At 39.9% G+C, this 19,191-nt stretch overlaps 1 protein-coding gene across 1 annotated transcript in view; it reads left to right on the top strand.

Moving 5' to 3' along the window:
• The window catches only part of LOC117432458 (N-acetyl-beta-glucosaminyl-glycoprotein 4-beta-N-acetylgalactosaminyltransferase 1-like), a 138,070-nt gene that overhangs the window by 96,313 nt on the left and 22,566 nt on the right, over positions 1–19,191 (top strand). Inside the window, exon 8 of the mRNA XM_059002225.1 lies at positions 11,548–11,626. Coding sequence (XP_058858208.1) covers positions 11,548–11,626 — 79 coding nt within the window. The remainder of the gene's footprint in view (positions 1–11,547; positions 11,627–19,191) is intronic.

Here is a 19,191-nt window from a genome sequence, read left to right as displayed (position 1 = left end):
ACAAAAATAAACACTGTTAACCAAAATCTACAAAATAAAGGTGCTGCACTTTGCAACTGATTCCGCAACCATCGCTACCCGCACGGCCCGGGACTCTGTCCTACACTCACCAGTGTTCCCTCACTTTCCTATACAAACCCTGGGGTCTGCCCATTCATTTACCCACTACACAATATTCTTTTTTTTGTATTTTATTTATAATTATTTGGCGGCTCTCTTCCAGCCCCGCTCCGTCCGTAGCGCCTCCGCTGGCTCATTCATCTAAAAAGGGCAGACCTGAGGGAACAACAAAGTATTCGTTTATAGGCCGAGCAATCCCCATGAGCCCGCCCCCCAGCCACTCAGAGAGAGGGAAAGCCCACACATTCTCTTCCCCACCTCTCTGTGTCACTGCCATGACTGACAGGCGGATTCCCCGGGACTGCCGCCCTCTTCCTGCAGCATCGTGCATACGTCAGACGGCCAGTCCAGGTCTCCCCTGTTACAGCAAATAATTTTTTTCCTGATATTTTCCAACTTATATATAACAGTGCAATATAAAGTAAAGCACACATAGGAAACTGTGCTGTACTTTATTTTGCTATAAACAATATAGCATGACTTTATCGATATCCCACAAGCACACACTTCCTGGATTGCCATATTGCAATATCACAATGGCTATGAGGTCATTTGAAATTAAAAACAACCATGGCATCACATAGCCGATTTAAATGAATAGGAGGTTGATCTTTGCCATTGTATAATGTATGCTGGCAAGGGGACACAGGGCATACTAATCGAATGATAATACTTCTGTGACTGGATCTGTTCAGTGCCATCACTTAGCATCTGTAGCTTCAGCTCAAAGCAGAGCAAAGCTAAGTGATAGTAACTCAATATTGGAGCAGAAGAGCACAGAATAATGGAAGGAGTATTCTGATACTTGCCAGGAAACCTCAGTGTAGTAGAACAGAGAAGAAGGCTCTAGCGCTGCTATTAATCAGCACACATGAGATGTATTGTTTAATCGTAGGTTGGTTTTAAATTGCGGATGTATTAACACGGAACTGTGCAATGTGTGATCATCTTTACAGACTCAAATCAAAGCCTACCTGGCACTCGATTATCCAAAACTCTGGATTAGCCAAGCAAATTTGACTTTGCCCTTTACACCAAAACAAGACACCCATGATTATCAGAACAGCAAGTTGCCACCAGACGAATTTGATAATTGAGTGTCATTTACCACAGTTTATTAAGTCATACGTTGAAGTGCAGCGTATTAACCACATTATTGGGAAGCCTCGATGGTCAGTTTGAATCTGCGCATCAGTATCTTCAGTGTAACCTCTTTAATATAATCAGAAAAGGTTTTATTTTAACATGTATGTATATGTGTAGAGAAGAGCTTGTTCAGTTGTGTTGAATCTTGTTAAGTCATTTCTATAGCATAAGTTATTGACCATAGCATAATCTAGAGGGGATACCTGGAGGCTGTCTGACTGATCGAATGTCTGTATGGCACATCTATATTTTTATATATATCTAAAATAAATGATTCAGTCATTCAGTCATAAAACTGGGCAAAATTATAAGTTATATGAAAGCAAAATTATAGCCACCAGTAAAGTGAAAAAAGCTCACCATGGTCTATGAATTTCACTGACGTGCTTTCTTATGCCACAGCGCCTTTGTTAAACATTGAGATGGTTGTACATGAAATGAGCTCTTGAAGAATGTGCTGGACTAAAAATAACTATTGCATCTTAAAACCAGAAACCCTAAAAATACAAAATATCTAGGTTTCTCATGCTAGATTTCTCGTGTTTGATTCAAGAGCTGTGTGATATACAGAGTCTCTGAAGCCAGCAATGACTCAGTGAGTCGACCATTTAAAAACTGAGGTCTTGTTTATCTCAGAATCAGGTGTGCTACATTTTAATTGTGAAGCCAAAATCATGTTCAGTGGCCTAGTTTATCTGCTAATTATTTTGTAGCCTATTGTGACCTGATACTGTACAAAAAAAGATATAATCTGACCCTTTCTGTTTTTGCATCTGCAAAGAGGAAGTAGCGTATATGATAGTTTACCCAGCTAGTGTTTCACTTTTCCTAAATAAATAATGGCGATACTGGATGGATGTCTGTTTTCAGCTAACTGAAACTAATCTACTAATATACTTTGATGTAAATGAGAAGCTGGATTTTTGCAAGCTATATCTTCAATGGCTCTACAATGGACATATAAATGGTTCTTTACCAATGGGCAATTGTAGCTACAATGCTATGGCTTATTGGAAAAATGGCATCATAGCTGTGCATTTTCAAATGATCAATGCAATTGTATAAAATATGGTTCTATTCCTTTAATATTCACTGGTTATCCATTGCAAAACCACGATAGTACCAATGTCCAAAAGTTTCATCAGAGTAATATATTCAAAGACTGAAGCTCAGCAGTGTAAGATCTAAAGTGGAGTGTGGGATGATTGACTGTTTGGCCCAGGATCTCGTCTTCTGGACTGACAGGAGCCGCCCTGGTTTGAGGTGTGACCTCCGACGTTGGTCAGAGGTCACCAAGGCTGGATGAAGGAGGACCACTGACCCCCAGAAGGGAGATACAGTTGCAAAGGCGGCGGTGGGGAGGTGGAGGAGAAAGGCTTACAGAACAAGTATTGGAAGGTGAGCCTGGACTATATAGGTTGAGGAACCACTAGGATTAGCGTAGCGAGCTGAGCCTCGCTCCTAGAACTACAGCAAGCCTCTATGTGTATATATTACTCTGATTAAACTTTTGGCCATTGCTACTACCATGGTTTTACACTAATGTTATAATAATAATTGAGCATGTAGTTGCTCTTGTTGAAATAATATAAAGCATGACCGAAATGTGTAATATTATCATTTATTTTTTTAAGTGTCATAGTGTCATACCTGGAGTCTTTTCCCCAGACAGAGTTGCAGTTATTGGGTATATGCACTTAACTGGTTTATTTGAAGATATAAAACCCACTTTTATAGAATATAGAGAATGCACAAGTGTGAAAGATAGCCATTAGATTTAGCTGGCTCAACAGGGATAACATCAGGTGGTCAAAGTGGCAAGCAGCCGTCCGGCTAACTAGAGTCACTCATTTAACAGCAAAGTCACTGATAGCATTGAGCGGACAGGTTTGAATGATATCATTAAAAGTGTCTCTGTAACGTTCTGTCCCTTCACTTTCAAAGCCAATGCCTGAAGCACCAGTGTCACCAGAAGAAAAGTATTTGCTTTGTAAAATTCTCATTCCAGTACTGTTTCAGCTCTCACCTGAAATTGTACGCCTATTTACAGAGATACTCAATGGCCTTTATTTTCCCCTATGGGCAAATCGCAGGAAAATTTATAACATGGTCACACTATTTTAGAAATGGGATGCATGATAATGTATCTCATGGAACATAGAAAATTTGAATAAAGCAATTTAGATCAAAAGAGAAAGGTTAATTAAAAGGTTATATTTAAAACCTGTACCAGGCGAGTAAACCTCAGAACAGATATTCTATATTCATTACAGAATATAACATACTGCACCCTCCTATTTGGGCCTGCACAGCTTATTTTTAACTAAATGTGCAGATGTTTCTGTTTGAACACTTAGCGCAGTATATCCACACTGTCTGTCAAGAAAGCTACGAAGCAACAAAAACCATTACACATAGCAAGTTTCTGTGAAGCCACCCCTGCTTACGGATACAAAGTTACACAGTTCAATCAGCCTAATGGTATTGCAGTGCTTTTGGTTATGAAGCATGCTTCCTGGTTGTGCAGTGTTATCAAGGCAAAGTTCATAAGAGAGATACCCTTTCATTTCTGAGCTTCAGGGATCGCTTGAGGCAGCAGCCAATTATAGCGGTTACCGTGGCAACTGGAGAGACAACCTCTGGGCATCTGTATGGATGAGAAGCGACAGCTTGGATTGATATATCAGTGTGCTCTAGGTAAACCCACTGCGCCCACGGCTGGTCTGCTCAGCCTTGCCAGAGCGGACCTGACGGATTACAGACACAGCTACCAGCCTCCCAGAAAACTGACAACGCAGACAACGCAGGGCAGAGCCTTGCCCCCATGCCAGGGACTGCAGCTGCAGAGCTGAACAGTTTACCTCAGACACATCCCGGGGATTTGACTTTACCCATAAACTGCTTTCTCTACCGTAATGACTGACACCGTTTTCAACCCATGACATGTTTTGACCCAAAGACACGGCCGAGGTGAAATGACCTAGGAAGTGATGCAGTAACAGACTACCTGAAAGTAAGGAATATAAATCTAATATGGAACTATAAATCTTCTATGGTGTGTGTGTGTATATATATATATATCTATATATATATATACTGCCTGCCTCTCTGTCTTGCAAAATCAGAGACCACCTGGGAAATTTCAGCCTCTCCCCAAAAACAAAAACAGAGCTTGTCCGAAAAATCAGAAATGCCAGATTTGTCATAAAAGAATATGATTGGTTTTAGTTTTTCTTGTTTAATAGATCCCCTGTTTAATTAATGCTTCATTCGGAGAAGCAGTTCAGCAAATAATCTGCGGGATATAACCTCTTGTTTGTTGTGGACGATGGGGTGCTGTAGTGCTCATTATAAGGTGCAGACTGTCAGAGCTGAGAGTGGAGTGTGCATTATTATGGCCTCATGACAGCAGACTACTTTTTTGTCATTGTTATTCTAGCAGCTCAAAACTGCTCCCTGTAGATATTGGAATGTGACACTGACGAAAGAAAAGAAAATTGAGATTTGAAGGTGAAAGGCATTTGTTGACCTATAAATCTGCGGAATGTGTTGCTTCACCCTGCACTTGAAAGAGGCATACAGAAGACTTATAAAAACACATTCACTTGTGATGATTTATTGTGCCAGTCACTCAGAGATACGGACACTAATAAATATGTGTAATAACGTCTATAGTTAATGTAGTTATAGTCCACTAAGGGATAAGACCACTACAACTAATTTCCCTTTAGAACTGGTATCCTAGGCAGAGTGGTGATAAAATATTTTTAAAAGACAGATAACAAAGTAGTTCTGTTTATTTTAAATGGCTATTAAGGTACACTTGATATTAGAGAGGTGTTAAGTTTGTTATGTTTTGTTCATTTAAATCCATATCACTACCTCTGATTATCACAGTGATTTTTTTTTGCTATATATAGGCTAATAATTGATTATTTGGCTATATATTTTCAAATTATTCTTTGGAGATGGTCCCTTAATCTCTTAATTATCACTGGTGATCCTCTCTCTCTCTCTCTCTCTCTCTCTCTCTCTCTCTCTCTCTCTCTCTGTAAACTTTACTGTTCGAATACAACTAAAGCTAACAAGAGTTAACTTTGTTCTTTTCTTTCCACGAATGATTGCTCGTATATCTTTATATTTTTAAATTTCATATTCCGGATCAAAGATAATTTTTTAGGTAGAAAGATAAATACATAATGAATTATGTTGTGATATTAAAAGAAAATGGAAATAAAGGAGACACATGTTTCAGCGCAAAGTGATCAATTACCATACCTCCATGTGCTTTAATTAAAAAACAAATTGATTGGCAGTACACATTTCCATTTAAAGGACAGTGAAAATCTCCACTGGATTTGCACACAAAATAAATAAAATAAATGCCTCGTTTGGCTAGCCTCTTGAAGCCAATGTATATCTTGATCACTGCCAATGGTTTGGGGAGAAATGCTTAAAAAATGTGATACATGCAAGTGATTGGATTGTCGATTGTACACTGCAGGTGGAACTGGCTGCAGCCCCAGTTTGATATTGGAACGAGATTGTGTTTTACAGACTGGTTTCGTGTTGCAGATTGAAATGTGACATTAGACACCTAGCCACCTGTTGAGCAGTTTAAAAAATGCCGCCTTCTGTGTGCAATCTATACTGAACTCCAGTCTCTCTAATTGAATTTCACACATACACACGAGCTGCTTCAAGCGAGAGGTCAGGGTTGTATGTGTTTCTAAATTCCAGAAAAGCTGTGGATTCAGACATCTTACATAATCTGCTGTTACTTTTCAGTTTCTCTTTTTTATTCCTTGCTTTCATTTGAGGTGGTGGCCCCTCTGCTTTATAGCTGTGTGATCAGCCGTGTATCGTATCATGCCCAAATGCAATCCGAAAGAGCTATAGGAGGCTCTGAGTATGATTTGCTTTATCTTCACGTATGGGTTCTCTAGCAGCAGCTGTTCTGTGCCGCTCGGCATGACATTTTGCACAATGGAGTTAAAACAGAGATTCAGCCCAGCTGGTAATGTATTAGCCTCGTGCCGGCTTATCGTCTGAATCTCTCAAAAATAAAAGCCTGTACTTTTCAAGAGCAGAGAACGACATCTTGAGAGCAACAAGAGGTTTGAGATCACTGTCGAGTGTGACTGACGCACACGGTCAGTGATAAGGATCCACATTTTGAATGAACCTGTTCTGGATCTTACATCCTGTACCTGATGTGACAGTGTAACAAGTGCTGTCATTTTTTTATTACTTTGAAACTTTGAGGTTAAGAATTTTTTTTTTTTTTTTTTAAACGACCAGTTCCAAAAGGTTTTAAGGAGATAAGAATATACTAGAGTTATTTAAAATGAAATGTATTGCATATAGAACATAAACATCATGTAGGTTGCATCCTAACAATTACAACAACATTTTGTGCAGGGTCAAGGGGTCATTCTCTACCTGTAACTCCAATTAGCCTCCTGTTTGAACAGAGGTAAGTGAAAACGTTTCTTTGCAAGGCCATACTGTGTGTGGCCCATTTCATCTTAACATATCACGTCAGCCAAATAATTTCTCTGTTAGACCATTTGAGATAAGGGAGTCTATTCAGTTGATCCCAGAGAATCTACCTGGAAACACCACCACCAAAAATAATAATCAGTGGCTGGATTGAATAAGTAAAGGTGTGAGATGAGTTTCAAGGGAATTTGTCATGGTGCCTGCCTGCCTTCCAGAACCGTGTAGCCAGTGCCATTGTCCATCACTTTCATAAGCACTAAATTCACACTCGCCAAAAAACAAACAATAAATAAATAAAAAATCCAATGTTTCCATCTCATCACCATCGGATGGGAACAATAACCTGGCCGGTGTCTGTGATTGGGATTCATGTATTCAGCTCACTGCTATAAGGGCGAGTAGAGGGAGCTTCTCAGTAACCTTCTGTATTTAGAGCAGTGAAATCCGGGAGCGGGTTCCTCAGCTAGAGCTCACTAGAGCAATGCGAGAGAGCCATTGTGGCCTTGGGCTGTGCTTAACGCTCCATTGATTAACACCAGGCCCGGATCTTTAACAGCCTCATTTATTTATAGACAACGTGCAGATCAACCGGAGAAACAAGAGTCCTCCTGGCAGATAATTCCCCACACTCTTAACTCATTCAGTACAAGACCGATAGACTGCACTGCATCATTATGTAAACACTTCAGTTTCAGGTTTTCTCACATACAATACAAGTGGAAAGACCTTGTATTTAGTGAATATTTTCTCTTAAAAGTTGACCAGGGTTAATAGCGCTGGCAGGCACGGTGATGGCAGCTCTCATGGCAGTGTCCCTTCAAAGCTCTTCAAGTGAGCGTACCTCAATCCTGACCTGTCATTCAGTCCCGGGTCTCTCTCAAGTAGAAACTGACAACCGTGTGGTGGTTTTATGATGTGTTTTACACAAAGATGAAGGATGTGAGAGTCTAGATTACCACGTCGTTAAAATAACTAGTGGGACACATCAACAGTAACTGGCATTTATTCATAATTCTACAAGCATTGCGTGGTGATTCATCAGACATGTTGATTTGTTCATGTGGTATTTTTTCATATGTATCTTAACTTAGTTCATTCTGAGAGCAGCATATAACTGCTGCTAAAGTATCACAGTGCTTATGTTATTACATTTTTTTTCTCCACTCTTTGGCAGATTGTATTTAATTCCATCCCTGCTGAATACACGTGTGGAATGTGGCTGGGTCTTGCTTGAATGAGTGATTATCAATCAAGTCTCAGCCACATGGTATAAAAGCAAGGAGAAAGCCTTTGTTTGCTCAAGGTAGTAGAGAGGTAAAGGCTGTGAGTAGCAGGGTGTGCTCACAGCTAAAGCACTGGAATAGTGGTTACTTGGGTGCATGTTTCTTTTTGTTTGTATAGTTCCTTTGTTTGTTTAACCCTTTTTTGTTTTTGTTAATAAATGTAATAAAACGCTCTTGCACTTATACTGCACACCTCCTGTTTCTGAGTCTGCTTCCTGAGGGTAACCAGCCTGGGCCGTGACGCTACCCTTTCACAAATGTAATAAAACGCTCTTGCGCTTATACTGCACACCTCCTGTTTCTGAGTGTGCTTCCTTAGGGTAACCAGCCTGGGCCCTGACGCTACCCTTTCACAAATAGAAGAGCATAGCTATACTGTTTATCACAGCAAAAGTACATTTAAAGAGTAAATTACCAAAATCTTTACATTTAAGTCTCTCGTCTTGTTTGCAGCAGGTATTAGTTCCCCACCTGATCCTATATCTTACAGTTTTCTTCTCACAGTGCACCTTTTTGACTGGACTTCGGTTCAGAACTTCACTCCCTCTGGTATAGATATTCTTTGGTCTGGCAGGGGCAGATGTTTTCACCTTGTCCTTCCCCTGCAATATGACACCCCAGACAGTAGTCTTGGGTGTCTGGTTAGCTGACTGGGCCATATCGCGCTTCCCACGAATATGGCACATAACTATACCACTTTGCTCAGCTCTCTCCTTTGAAAAAACTCTAATGGGAAATTGAGAAGGAAGAAAAACACAAAAGCTGTAATTGAGTCTCTGGTTGTGGTGCGCAGAGAGACTCTGGGGCTGCTTTATTGCAACAACCTGAAGAACAATTAGCTGCGGATGAGTTAGCGTGACGTTAAACCCAGTGTAGGGATCCTCACATGATCGCTCCATGCACCTGCCTGTGCGTCGGATGCAGCTCAGGTACTAGCGAAAGGAAGCGTGTGACCAGATTGATATTAATAACACTTTATATTATTTATCAAGTACATCAGCTCATGGTGCAGTGTTTGGGGTGCTGCTTGTGTTGATATGAATGACACCATTTACCATTCTCTGGCTCAGTCCTTGTTTCATTTCTTATTTTGTGATTTTAACAATGAACGCGGCAGTTTCTTTCTTTCCTAATTTCTTTACTTGCTTTGAGCAATTGTATGCAACCATGGGATTTTTGAATAGCACATGGCTTCACCTCAGTGGCTAGGATGTTAGTAGGGATATTAAATCTAAATCTCCCTCACACTGTTATAGTTACTGGAATTAAATGAGATATGAGAATATCACAGGAGGTACATTCTCATAACCTCATTTATTTAAAGAGGTAGCGAGAACAGATTCTTATTAACACTGGCGATATGCAGCGCTGGAGACAATCAGAATTATTGAAGTGGGTACAGAAGAGCTTTATTGAGCTGTGACAGGGTCTTACGTCACGTGCGTGGGTAGCCGCTGTTTACAACGTACAGAGAGACATTGGGGGGTGGAGTTGACACGCCGGCACAGGCGCGCAGGATTTATTAACACAAACAGAAACGAAATAAAAATGGTCATGTGACGTTACCAGCGATGGTAACGCAGAGAGGACCCATACAGCAAGCTGTACAAAAATACAAAATAAAACACAGTACAAAAACTACAAATAAAAGGTGCCCCAGAGGGTGAGCGCTAGCCTTAAAAGGAGGCGTCCCACTCCAGGAACCGGCTACACTAGGTAACCCTCGCTATACATCACATGGGATCACTATCCCCTAACTAATCTACCGATGAGCCGGTATTCATACAATGACTTGTGCTGCTTCATACGGCCTTGGCTGGGCATTGCCTTCACAAGCACCGCTTGCAGTCTCAGGGTTGCGTAGCTGTCGTTCCTGCAGAGCGGACCCTCTCCTCCCGAGTATACACCGCTCCCCTCTGGCATGGCGTTGCAGTCGCCCCGAACCATCTCGAGCGGATGTTTTTAAACTGACGGACACTCGGTCAAGACCCGCCCACCTGCTGATTGAGGTCCAGCACAGCCAATCACTTGCTGCCCTTCCCCTCAACCAAGCCTAGCAGGCAGCAAGTCTCAATCGAGCACCCATCTAAACAATAATTCATTCAAACAAATCAACTCCAAAACGATACACAATAAACCCATTTCCCCATACAAATTATACCAACACTAAATACACACGTGCAGGGCAATCGCCCTGCTACATGAGCATATCAGGATTAGGATTCCTATGGTATTAGGATTTGGCCGGGACACTTTGACAGAGTGAGATGGGATATTTAACCTCCTACAGAACTGTGCGACCTAACATTGGCAGGATATCTTCTGATCTCTGTGCTAGAGGGAAGCGAGGCTGCATCCTGCAGATGGTGCGACTGGTTAAATAAATATAGAGTAATCCATTATTATTACTCAATTTAAACCAGCCTCCTGCAGGTTGTGTTGATTCGCTAAGCCTCACAGTCCTGTTTTGTCTGATCTTCTAATAAATAGCAGTTTCAGGACTGGCATTCCCTGCCTGCAGTCAAATAGACATTACCACACAGTGCTGCCGCTTTACTACTATTGGTATTTTGCAAAAAGTAATGATGTGTGAACTGTAGCTGGAGACCAATAACCTGGAATAACAGATGTGAAGCAATTTTGTATTATATACTGTAGATATGTTTTTGATAAGGGTGTGAGTGTGTGTTTGCCTCCAAACACAAAACAGTTTGATTAATCTAGCTAAAAAAAGACACAATATATTTATAGGTGTTAACAATAAACACCATATGCAGGTCCCGCATTGAGATGCATGCGTTTGTACAGATGAACTCCTTTTTTATGATTGGTAGTACGATCATTAATGATGCGTAATTCATGTATTGTTAAAAATAGAAAGGAGATATAGTAAGAGGAAATATGAATTCATGTATTCAACAACCTTTATCCACCTCTGTTTGAGGGGTGTAACAATTCATTGTGTATCCTGTGATATATATTATATCATAATCGAGGTGTGTGTCATGGTGGAACAAAGTCCCCTCCCCTGTGTGTGATTTCACCGTGTGGCTGGATCAAAGCTGATCAAAATGAGTTTGTCAGTTGTAAAGAGAAGCCAGTCATTAGTCATCCTGCTGATTTGTTTCTGTCTCTGTTCTGTCTGGTGACTGAAAGTGCTTGTCAGTTGGTGTTGGAGTCTATCTGTTATTTATGCAGTAGTTGTGCTGTTTCCCCATGCTTCGTCCCATGGCTAAACCATGCATTTACAATGGTTTGCTAGTCTTTTTTACTATGTTTTACTATACCTCTTGGCTTCATAATGCTTTGCCATGTGTTTAATGTACTATTCTTTTTCTATGATAAACTTTTACAAGGGACACATTCTCTGTCTACTAAGATACTACATTATCTGCCTTTGAGTATGAAGTAATATACACCGCAATCAGGAAATTGGGATGTAAAGGGGAAATGTTTAGAAAATTAAACTCTCTGACGTGTTTCTCTTACCTTCCAGCCTCATTTTTGCAAGACGCTACTACTTTGAAGTTCTTCACAAACAGGACGACAAGGGCTCTGACCACATTGAGGTTGGGGTGAGTATTCTGGCATGCTCTAGACATGAAAACCTCTATGTAGAGTAGGTTGACTGCTTCCCTCCCTCAGCTAGCACAGCGGGGTGGACAATTTGAGAAAGTGTCGTGAAAAAATTCAACATATAAATGAATAAAGTAATCTTCAAAAAGGTACAGAGGAATTAAATAAAAGATAAGCCACTTTGTATCAAATCTGCCTTACATATTTTTGTTAGTGCTGCTTTGGGGTATAAGTTTATTTTTTTTGTTATAGAAAGAAACTGTTATTTGCTTGTTTCTTTTTCCCCATGTGACTTGGAAACTAGCGATGCTGAGGTATCAAAATGAAAGAGAAAAGCATTTTTCTGTCTTTTATGAGAATATATTTAGGCGCAGTAGCCCTCTGAGTTTGCCTTCTCAATACTGAAGCTCCCCGTTGCCACTGTAAGCTGAAATATAATTAAAGACTTTGCTACTGTGTACAGGGTTGTTCTTTTATAATTGTTAATATATATTTTTTATAGATACAGACTAGGGCTGGTGCCACAGCTTGCTTCTAAGGATGGGAAACAAAGTATTTTTAAAATTAAATACCACAAATATCCAACCATTTATAACCCAACTCATGTTTACCCAATATCCAGCTAATTAGAAGACAATGTGTGCTTAAATATATCATACATAATTAGAAAAAGTAATATCTCTCTATCTGATGTTAGCATCAAAATGCTTTTGTTACACTGTATTCCCTAATCACACAACAGCCAGGCTGTTCTAACATTATTTCAAGACACGTTAGCAACTAAAGCCACAGGTGCAAGTAGCTTTCTGTATGGAAGCGACTTCAGTATGATTTGTGTAAAACCTAGACAGAGAAAAAACAAACATATTGATTGCTATTACAATCACAGAATGTACAGCACTTCAAATCAGTTACAAAAAAGTGGGACTGATCAAGTTCTTGCACTGGTGTCTTTACAATCTCCGGAGTTTATAAGTCATAACTAAGGCTGTATTTCTTTTAATTTTTTTTTTTCAGATTTCTGTGAAATGTACCCATTGCCGTGTGATATGTAGTTCCTTGTAAATATACTTATTTTTATTGAACTGAAGAGCAGCTTCTGAACTTAAAGCACCTTACCACAGACTACAAGAACCACAGCAATCATAACAGGGAAGGGTACAGTAAGAAACTGAATGGGAAAACACATAAAACTGCAGAATGGAGGCATCTATTTTTCTATGCCGTCTTATCATTGGGGGGGTGGGGGTCTCCACGTTAATGCTACTTTTTGAGAGAAGTTGAGGCTAAAGTGATGAAGTGATCGACGGAGTGGAAGAAGTTCCAGCAAATAAGACCTCTAAATCAGGACTGACAGCTTCCGGGAGGTCTTATCAGTTCTGGATTAACATACTGAGATTTAATGGCATGTTTTATTCTTCTTTCTGTGGCACTCCTAAAACCACAGTGCCAAGCAGAGAAGCCTGCTGTAGAGGCTGGAGCAGCTGTGGCACCTTCCTCCACACCCACTACTACTGCCTGTTAGGAGTGTGCAAAAAAAACTCCATGTTGTGGCTAAAATGGCCTCCCCTTTAAGCTAAGCTAAAATAACTTCCCATGTATTATTTAAATTGTGAACGGTGAGGGACAACAGCACTGGTTACAGTCAGGCATAGGGACACAAGGCACCATCTCTTTCAAATATCATTACTATTGTAAGGCATTCAAAATATACAGATCCGTACTACAGCAGTATAAATAATGAGCACTGTATTCTGAAAGAGAACATCAGATAACTTAAAGAAAGCTGTGCTCTGTTTTCCCTCCATTTTCAGCTCCTTATCACCTAGGAAGACAACCCTGGATTATAAAGACCCTTACAGTATGTGCAGTACCTTGTTATTACTAACTAATGCAGACGGTCCTTCCCCCTTGCGTTTGGTGCATTGCTTCAGAGCACAAGGGCTCCGTAGGGACAGACTGATGCAACACGAAAAGCATCGCTTCATTTCATAACCATTCCCAGCTAAACTTCTAACTGGTGCACAGCCTTGTGATTCACATGCTTCATTCAAAGACAGGTTTATCTTGGGGACTGTGTTCTTGTGTACTCTGGTTACTGTAGCATAGAGCCTGTGTGCCCCTGTGTGTGGACTAAAAAAATAAATACGGTTTTATGAGCTGTGTTACTTCTCTTTTCTATAGTGCTGCATAAACAGGTCACTGTGTGCAAAAATGTTTACTGCAGTTCCAATAATGTGTAACACTGACAAAGGCAATGCCAGAAAAGTTAGTCTGCTAGACTAAGTTTTACCTTTCCATTCTTGCAATGCTGAGAGCTAACGACAACACTTGATCTCATGTGTTGTCGTTAGCTCTCAGGAGGTTGTGTGGTCCAGTGGTTAAATAAAAGGGCTTGTAACCAGGAGGTCCCCAGTTCAAATCCCACCTCAGCCACTGACTCATTGTGTGACCCTGAGCAAGTCACTTCACCTCCTTGTGCTCCGTCTTTCGGGTGAGACGTAGTTGTAAGTGACTCTGCAGCTGATGCATAGTTCACACACCCTAGTCTCTGTAAGTAGCCTTGGATAAAGGCGTCTGCTAAATAAACAAATACATGTGGCTGTTACTGTAGGAATTTGACTTTTGAAGACAGCACCACAGGCAGCTCTGGGTCTAGAATAACAACAAATTTGCCACACCATGTAGAGCTCCTAGTTATAGTCTTATTTCTATCTTTTTGTTGCTTCAGAGCACAGAAAAATGTACTTAATCGTCCCTGTGACAACAGAAGAAGATACTGTAAGGGGTGATAAAATAAATTAGATGTAGATTTCTGATAAGTGTGATGAAAGTTCTTCCACGTTTCTTTGTATCCTGTGGAATGGGTGGTACATGCACATACTGTAACTGAGTAATTATTTGTATGCCAGTGCTGGAGTGTTTGGGTAAATTAAGAAATGGCTTCCTGTGTTTGCTCCCCTAATTAAATTTTCTCTCCCTGCCCGTGTTTGAACTGACTTGACTGAGCGCTCTTTGTGCTGTTGTTGTTGGAGGCGGGAGGAGAACACAGAGTTATCATTGGCTCAGAGTGTGACCCGGCTGTGCTTTTGGAATACCTGGGTGCTTTCCTTCTCAAATTGGTGCTCATTCAATTCTCATTATGTTTGGTTGTATACTGCTTGTGGACTGCTTAGGTTCAGACTGTTTGAACGGTACACGTTTAATTTTCAGAACCTTGGTATACAGTACAAAGGGCTCTGCACTGATAATGCCAACAATGGCTCACTGTCTGAGCCACGCCTGTTCTTTTGGCATTTGAAATCCTGCCTTTTGCATGGACCCCTTATTCTATCATTATGGTTAGATATGTGTATAACGTACCCTAAATGTGTCTACCCCAAGGCTCATTTGGGTTTATTTTAATGATCTGAAGTGGTGGGTCGAAAAATGAACGCTCTTTAAGATGGAATTAAGATCTTCTACATTTTAAATCATTAATATAAACCCCATTAATCTAGATCCAATGCTGTTGTATTGTGTAGTATTCATTACAGCCAAATTAGCAGAGATTTTAAGTTAGCAGTTAAACAGACATATGCAAAAATGAATGGTGTGCTTATAAAAGAAGATTTACAGGATGTGTTTAAGTTTAGCTTGTCTGTTTATTGCATGATCAAATAGATTATAGCCTTCAATGAAACCTTGCAGAGCTGATAGAGTGGCAATCAAAGCCATAAACACACACTGGAATTAATGCAATTATGATTTGTTTACTGCTAACTCCCTACAAGCCTGGATTGTATCCCAGGCACTCAATATACACTGTTTAGGGTTTGTAAGTGTTGCAGCTTCATCCATTGATCGCAATCATTTTGTTGGAACTGTATTTATTGATCTCTTGAATTTCACCTTGAGCAACACAGTCAGTTGCTGACTGAACTGAATAATAGAAATGAAGGGTTTTTAACATCAGTCTTGAGTCCTACATGAGAACCCCCTGCCTTGACAATATTGTGAAGGGCTACCACGCGGTTAGAGTAAGAGTAAGGCAACTCCAGTCCTGGAGCACTGTTCAAGTGCAAGCACAGGTCTACAGGTCTCATTAAAAGTGCTTTAAGACCTGGTTCGATTTACTAATTAAAGACAAGGTTGAAACAAAGACCTGGACCGGAAGGGCTGACGTGGAGTAAAAGACTGAGAGTCAGGAGATCGCGGATTGAAGATTCCAATCCAAGCTCAACCACAGGTTGGACATGTTAGCATGCAGGCAGACATGACCGTTCAGCAACACTGAATGAGCAAAACCAACATTCCATCTACTTTGTACAGGTGAAGTTTCTTCTCTCAAGCCCTCAAGCCTTTGGCTGTGTGGCTGCAGTATTTTAATTTTTACTTGCCTTATAAATAGCTTAACAGTTTATTCAATTGACACAAATTGTTCATTAATACGAGTTTATAGATATGCCAAATAAACTGTCAGAATCATCAAAATCAATTTTGGTTTCTCCATTGTATTTTATTTAATATTTGTCAGATGTTTTAAAAGACACATTTTGAATATGTACTGTATAATAGACCAACATATCAAAAAAGCATATAATTTTTATGTATATATATATATATATATATATATATATATATATATATATATATATATATATATATATATATATACACACACACACAGATGAACCCACTTTATATCATAATTTGTGATATAAAGCGGGTCATGATATGAACCAGGTTTCACATTTGCATATGACAGCACATTATAAGCAGTGTTTTAATACTGTACATTTAGTCATTCTTTAAATTTAAACAAATGCATGTAGTTTACGACAGGACAAATACATTTTGTATCTTTAACTGGAACGAAACTGTTTGTGTCATTATCTCAAAAAGGCATGAATTGTCGACTGCTGAGAGCTTTGGCATTGCACTTGGTGTTTTTTTGTGTGCAAGACTGACTGTTTTTTTGTGTGCAAGACTGACTATGTTTAAGAAGAAAAATTTTATGACATTGGTGTTTTGTAACTGAAATGTATCCCTTTAAGACCGCCCATGCAGCATTTGACAGGCTGCACAAAATGTCATTTTATCAGCCAATGATTATTGGTTGTTAATTGCGTTGGAAATTAATTATATCCTGTGGTTACTTAGTAAAGCCCAGCCACGCAGTATTTGACAGGCTGCACAAAACGTGACAGTAAGCGGGTTTGTGTGATGATATTAAGAGAGGTAATTTCTCAAAGAATCTACAGTGCATGGCGAGTGGTTTTTGAAAAATTGTGATAATAATTGGGGTATGATATGAAGCAAGGTGATATAAAATGGGTTTATATATATATATATATATATATATATACAGTGCCTTGCAAATGTATTCAGACCCCTGACCAATTCTCTCATATTACTGAATCACAAATGGTACATTGAAATTTCGTTCTGTTTGATATTTTATTTTAAAACACTGAAACTCAAAATCAATTATTGTAAGGTGACATTGGTTTTATGTTGGGAAATATTTTTAAGAAAAATAAAAAACTGAAATATCTTGCTTGCATAAGTATTCAACCCACACAGATTAATATTTGGTAGAGCCACCTTTCGCTGCAATAACAGCTTTAAGTCTTTTGGGGTAAGAATGTACCAGCTTTGCACACAGTGTCGGAGAGATTTTGGCCCATTCTTCTTGGCAGATTTGCTCCAGGTTGTTCAGGTTGGTTGGACGACGCTTGTGGACCGCAATTTTCAAATAGTGCCACAGATTATCAATGGGATTGAGATCAGGACTTTGACTGGGCCACTGTAGGACATTCACCTTTTTGTTCTTGAGCTACTCCAATGTTGCATTGGCCTTGCGCTTGGGATCATTGTCCTGCTGAAAGGTGAATTTCCTCCCAAGCTTCAGTTTTTTGGCAGACTGAAGCAGGTTCTCTTGTAGTATTTCCCTGTATTTTGCTCCATCCATCCTTCCTTCAATTTTAACAAGATGCCCAGTCCCTGCTGATGAGAAGCATCCCCACAGCATGATGCTGCCACCACCATACTTCACTGTAGGGATGGTGTGTCTTGAGGCATGGGGAGTGTTAGGTTTGCGCCACACATAGCGCTTTGAGTTTTGGCCAAAAAGCTCTATCTTGGTCTCATCTGACCACAAAACCTTTTCCCACATCGCAGCTGGGTCACTCTCATGCTTTCTGGCAAACTCCAGACGTGCTTTCAGATGGTACTTTTTGAGTAACGGCTTCTTTCTTGCCACCCTCCCATACAGGCCAGTGTTATGCAGAGCTCTTGATATGGTTGACTGGTGCATCATTACTCCACTCCCAGCCACTGAACTCTAGCTCCTTCAAAGTGATTGTTGGCCTCTCTGTGGCTTCTCTCACAAGTCTCCTTCTTGTTTGAGCGCTGAGTTTTGAGGGACGGCCTTTTCTTGGCAGTGCCTGGGTGGTGTGATGCAGCTTCCACTTCCTGATTATTGATCAAACTGTGCTCACTGGGATATCCAAACACTTGGATATTATTTTGTACCCTTTCCCTAATCTATGCATTTGTATTACTTTATCTCTAACTTCTGTAGAATGCTCTTTGGTCTTCATTTTCCTTCAGATTCACAGCCTGACCAATGATCCTTCAACAGTGGGGTTTTTATCCAGAAAATGTGACAGCAACTTTAACGGTTCACAGGTGGAGGCCAATGGTAAGGTAATTGTGTCCTCGTTAGGGCAATTTCTTTCATCGTTGTAAACTGGGAGCTTCCACAGCACAGGGGTTGAATACTTATGCAAGCAAGATATTTCAGTTTTTTATTTTTCTTAAAAATATTTCCCAACATAAAACCAATGTCACCTTACAATAATTGATTTTGAGTTTCAGTGTTTTAAAATAAAATATCAAACAGAACGAAATTTCAATGTACCATTTGTAATTCAGTAATATGAGAGAATTGGTCAGGGGTCTGAATACTTTTTCAAGGCACTGTATATATATTCACACTACCGGTCAAAAGTTTTAGAACACCCCCATTCTTCCAGTTTTTATTGAAATTTAAGCAGTTCAAGTCCAGTGAATAACCTGAAATGGTACAAAGGTAAGCGGTAAACTGCCAGAGGTTAAAAAAAAAGTTTAGGTTACCAAAAACTGAAAAATAATGTACATTTCAGAGTTATACAAAAAGGCCTTTTTCAGGGAACAAGTAATGGGTTAACAACTTACAGCTGTTCTGCAGCAATGGAAGTAAATTAAGCCTTGAAAGTTGATGCTAACAATTCCTACAGGTGTCCCAACTTTTGTTGATTACTTACAAACCCTCTGTCTGTATAAAAGCAGTGCTGGAACAGACTGTGTTACTACACCCTCTTAAGCATTATTTGGACAGTATTGTACTGCAGGAAGTAGTATATTGCTCTCATAATGGCGAGAAAAAGGCAATTAACAAAGGAAGACAGACAGACCATTATAACCCTTAAAAATGTAGGTCTTTCCTTTAGAGAAATTGCAAAAAAAGCCAAGTTGTCAGTGAGTACAGTTTCCTACACCATCAAAAGGCACTTGGAAACTGGAGGAAACTCTGACAGGA

Source organism: Acipenser ruthenus, chromosome 27 (genome assembly GCF_902713425.1).
Source record: "Acipenser ruthenus chromosome 27, fAciRut3.2 maternal haplotype, whole genome shotgun sequence".
NCBI lineage: Eukaryota > Metazoa > Chordata > Actinopteri > Acipenseriformes > Acipenseridae > Acipenser > Acipenser ruthenus.
The sequence above is the reverse complement of the archived record's forward strand: the minus strand, read 5'-3'. Positions and strand labels throughout refer to the sequence as shown.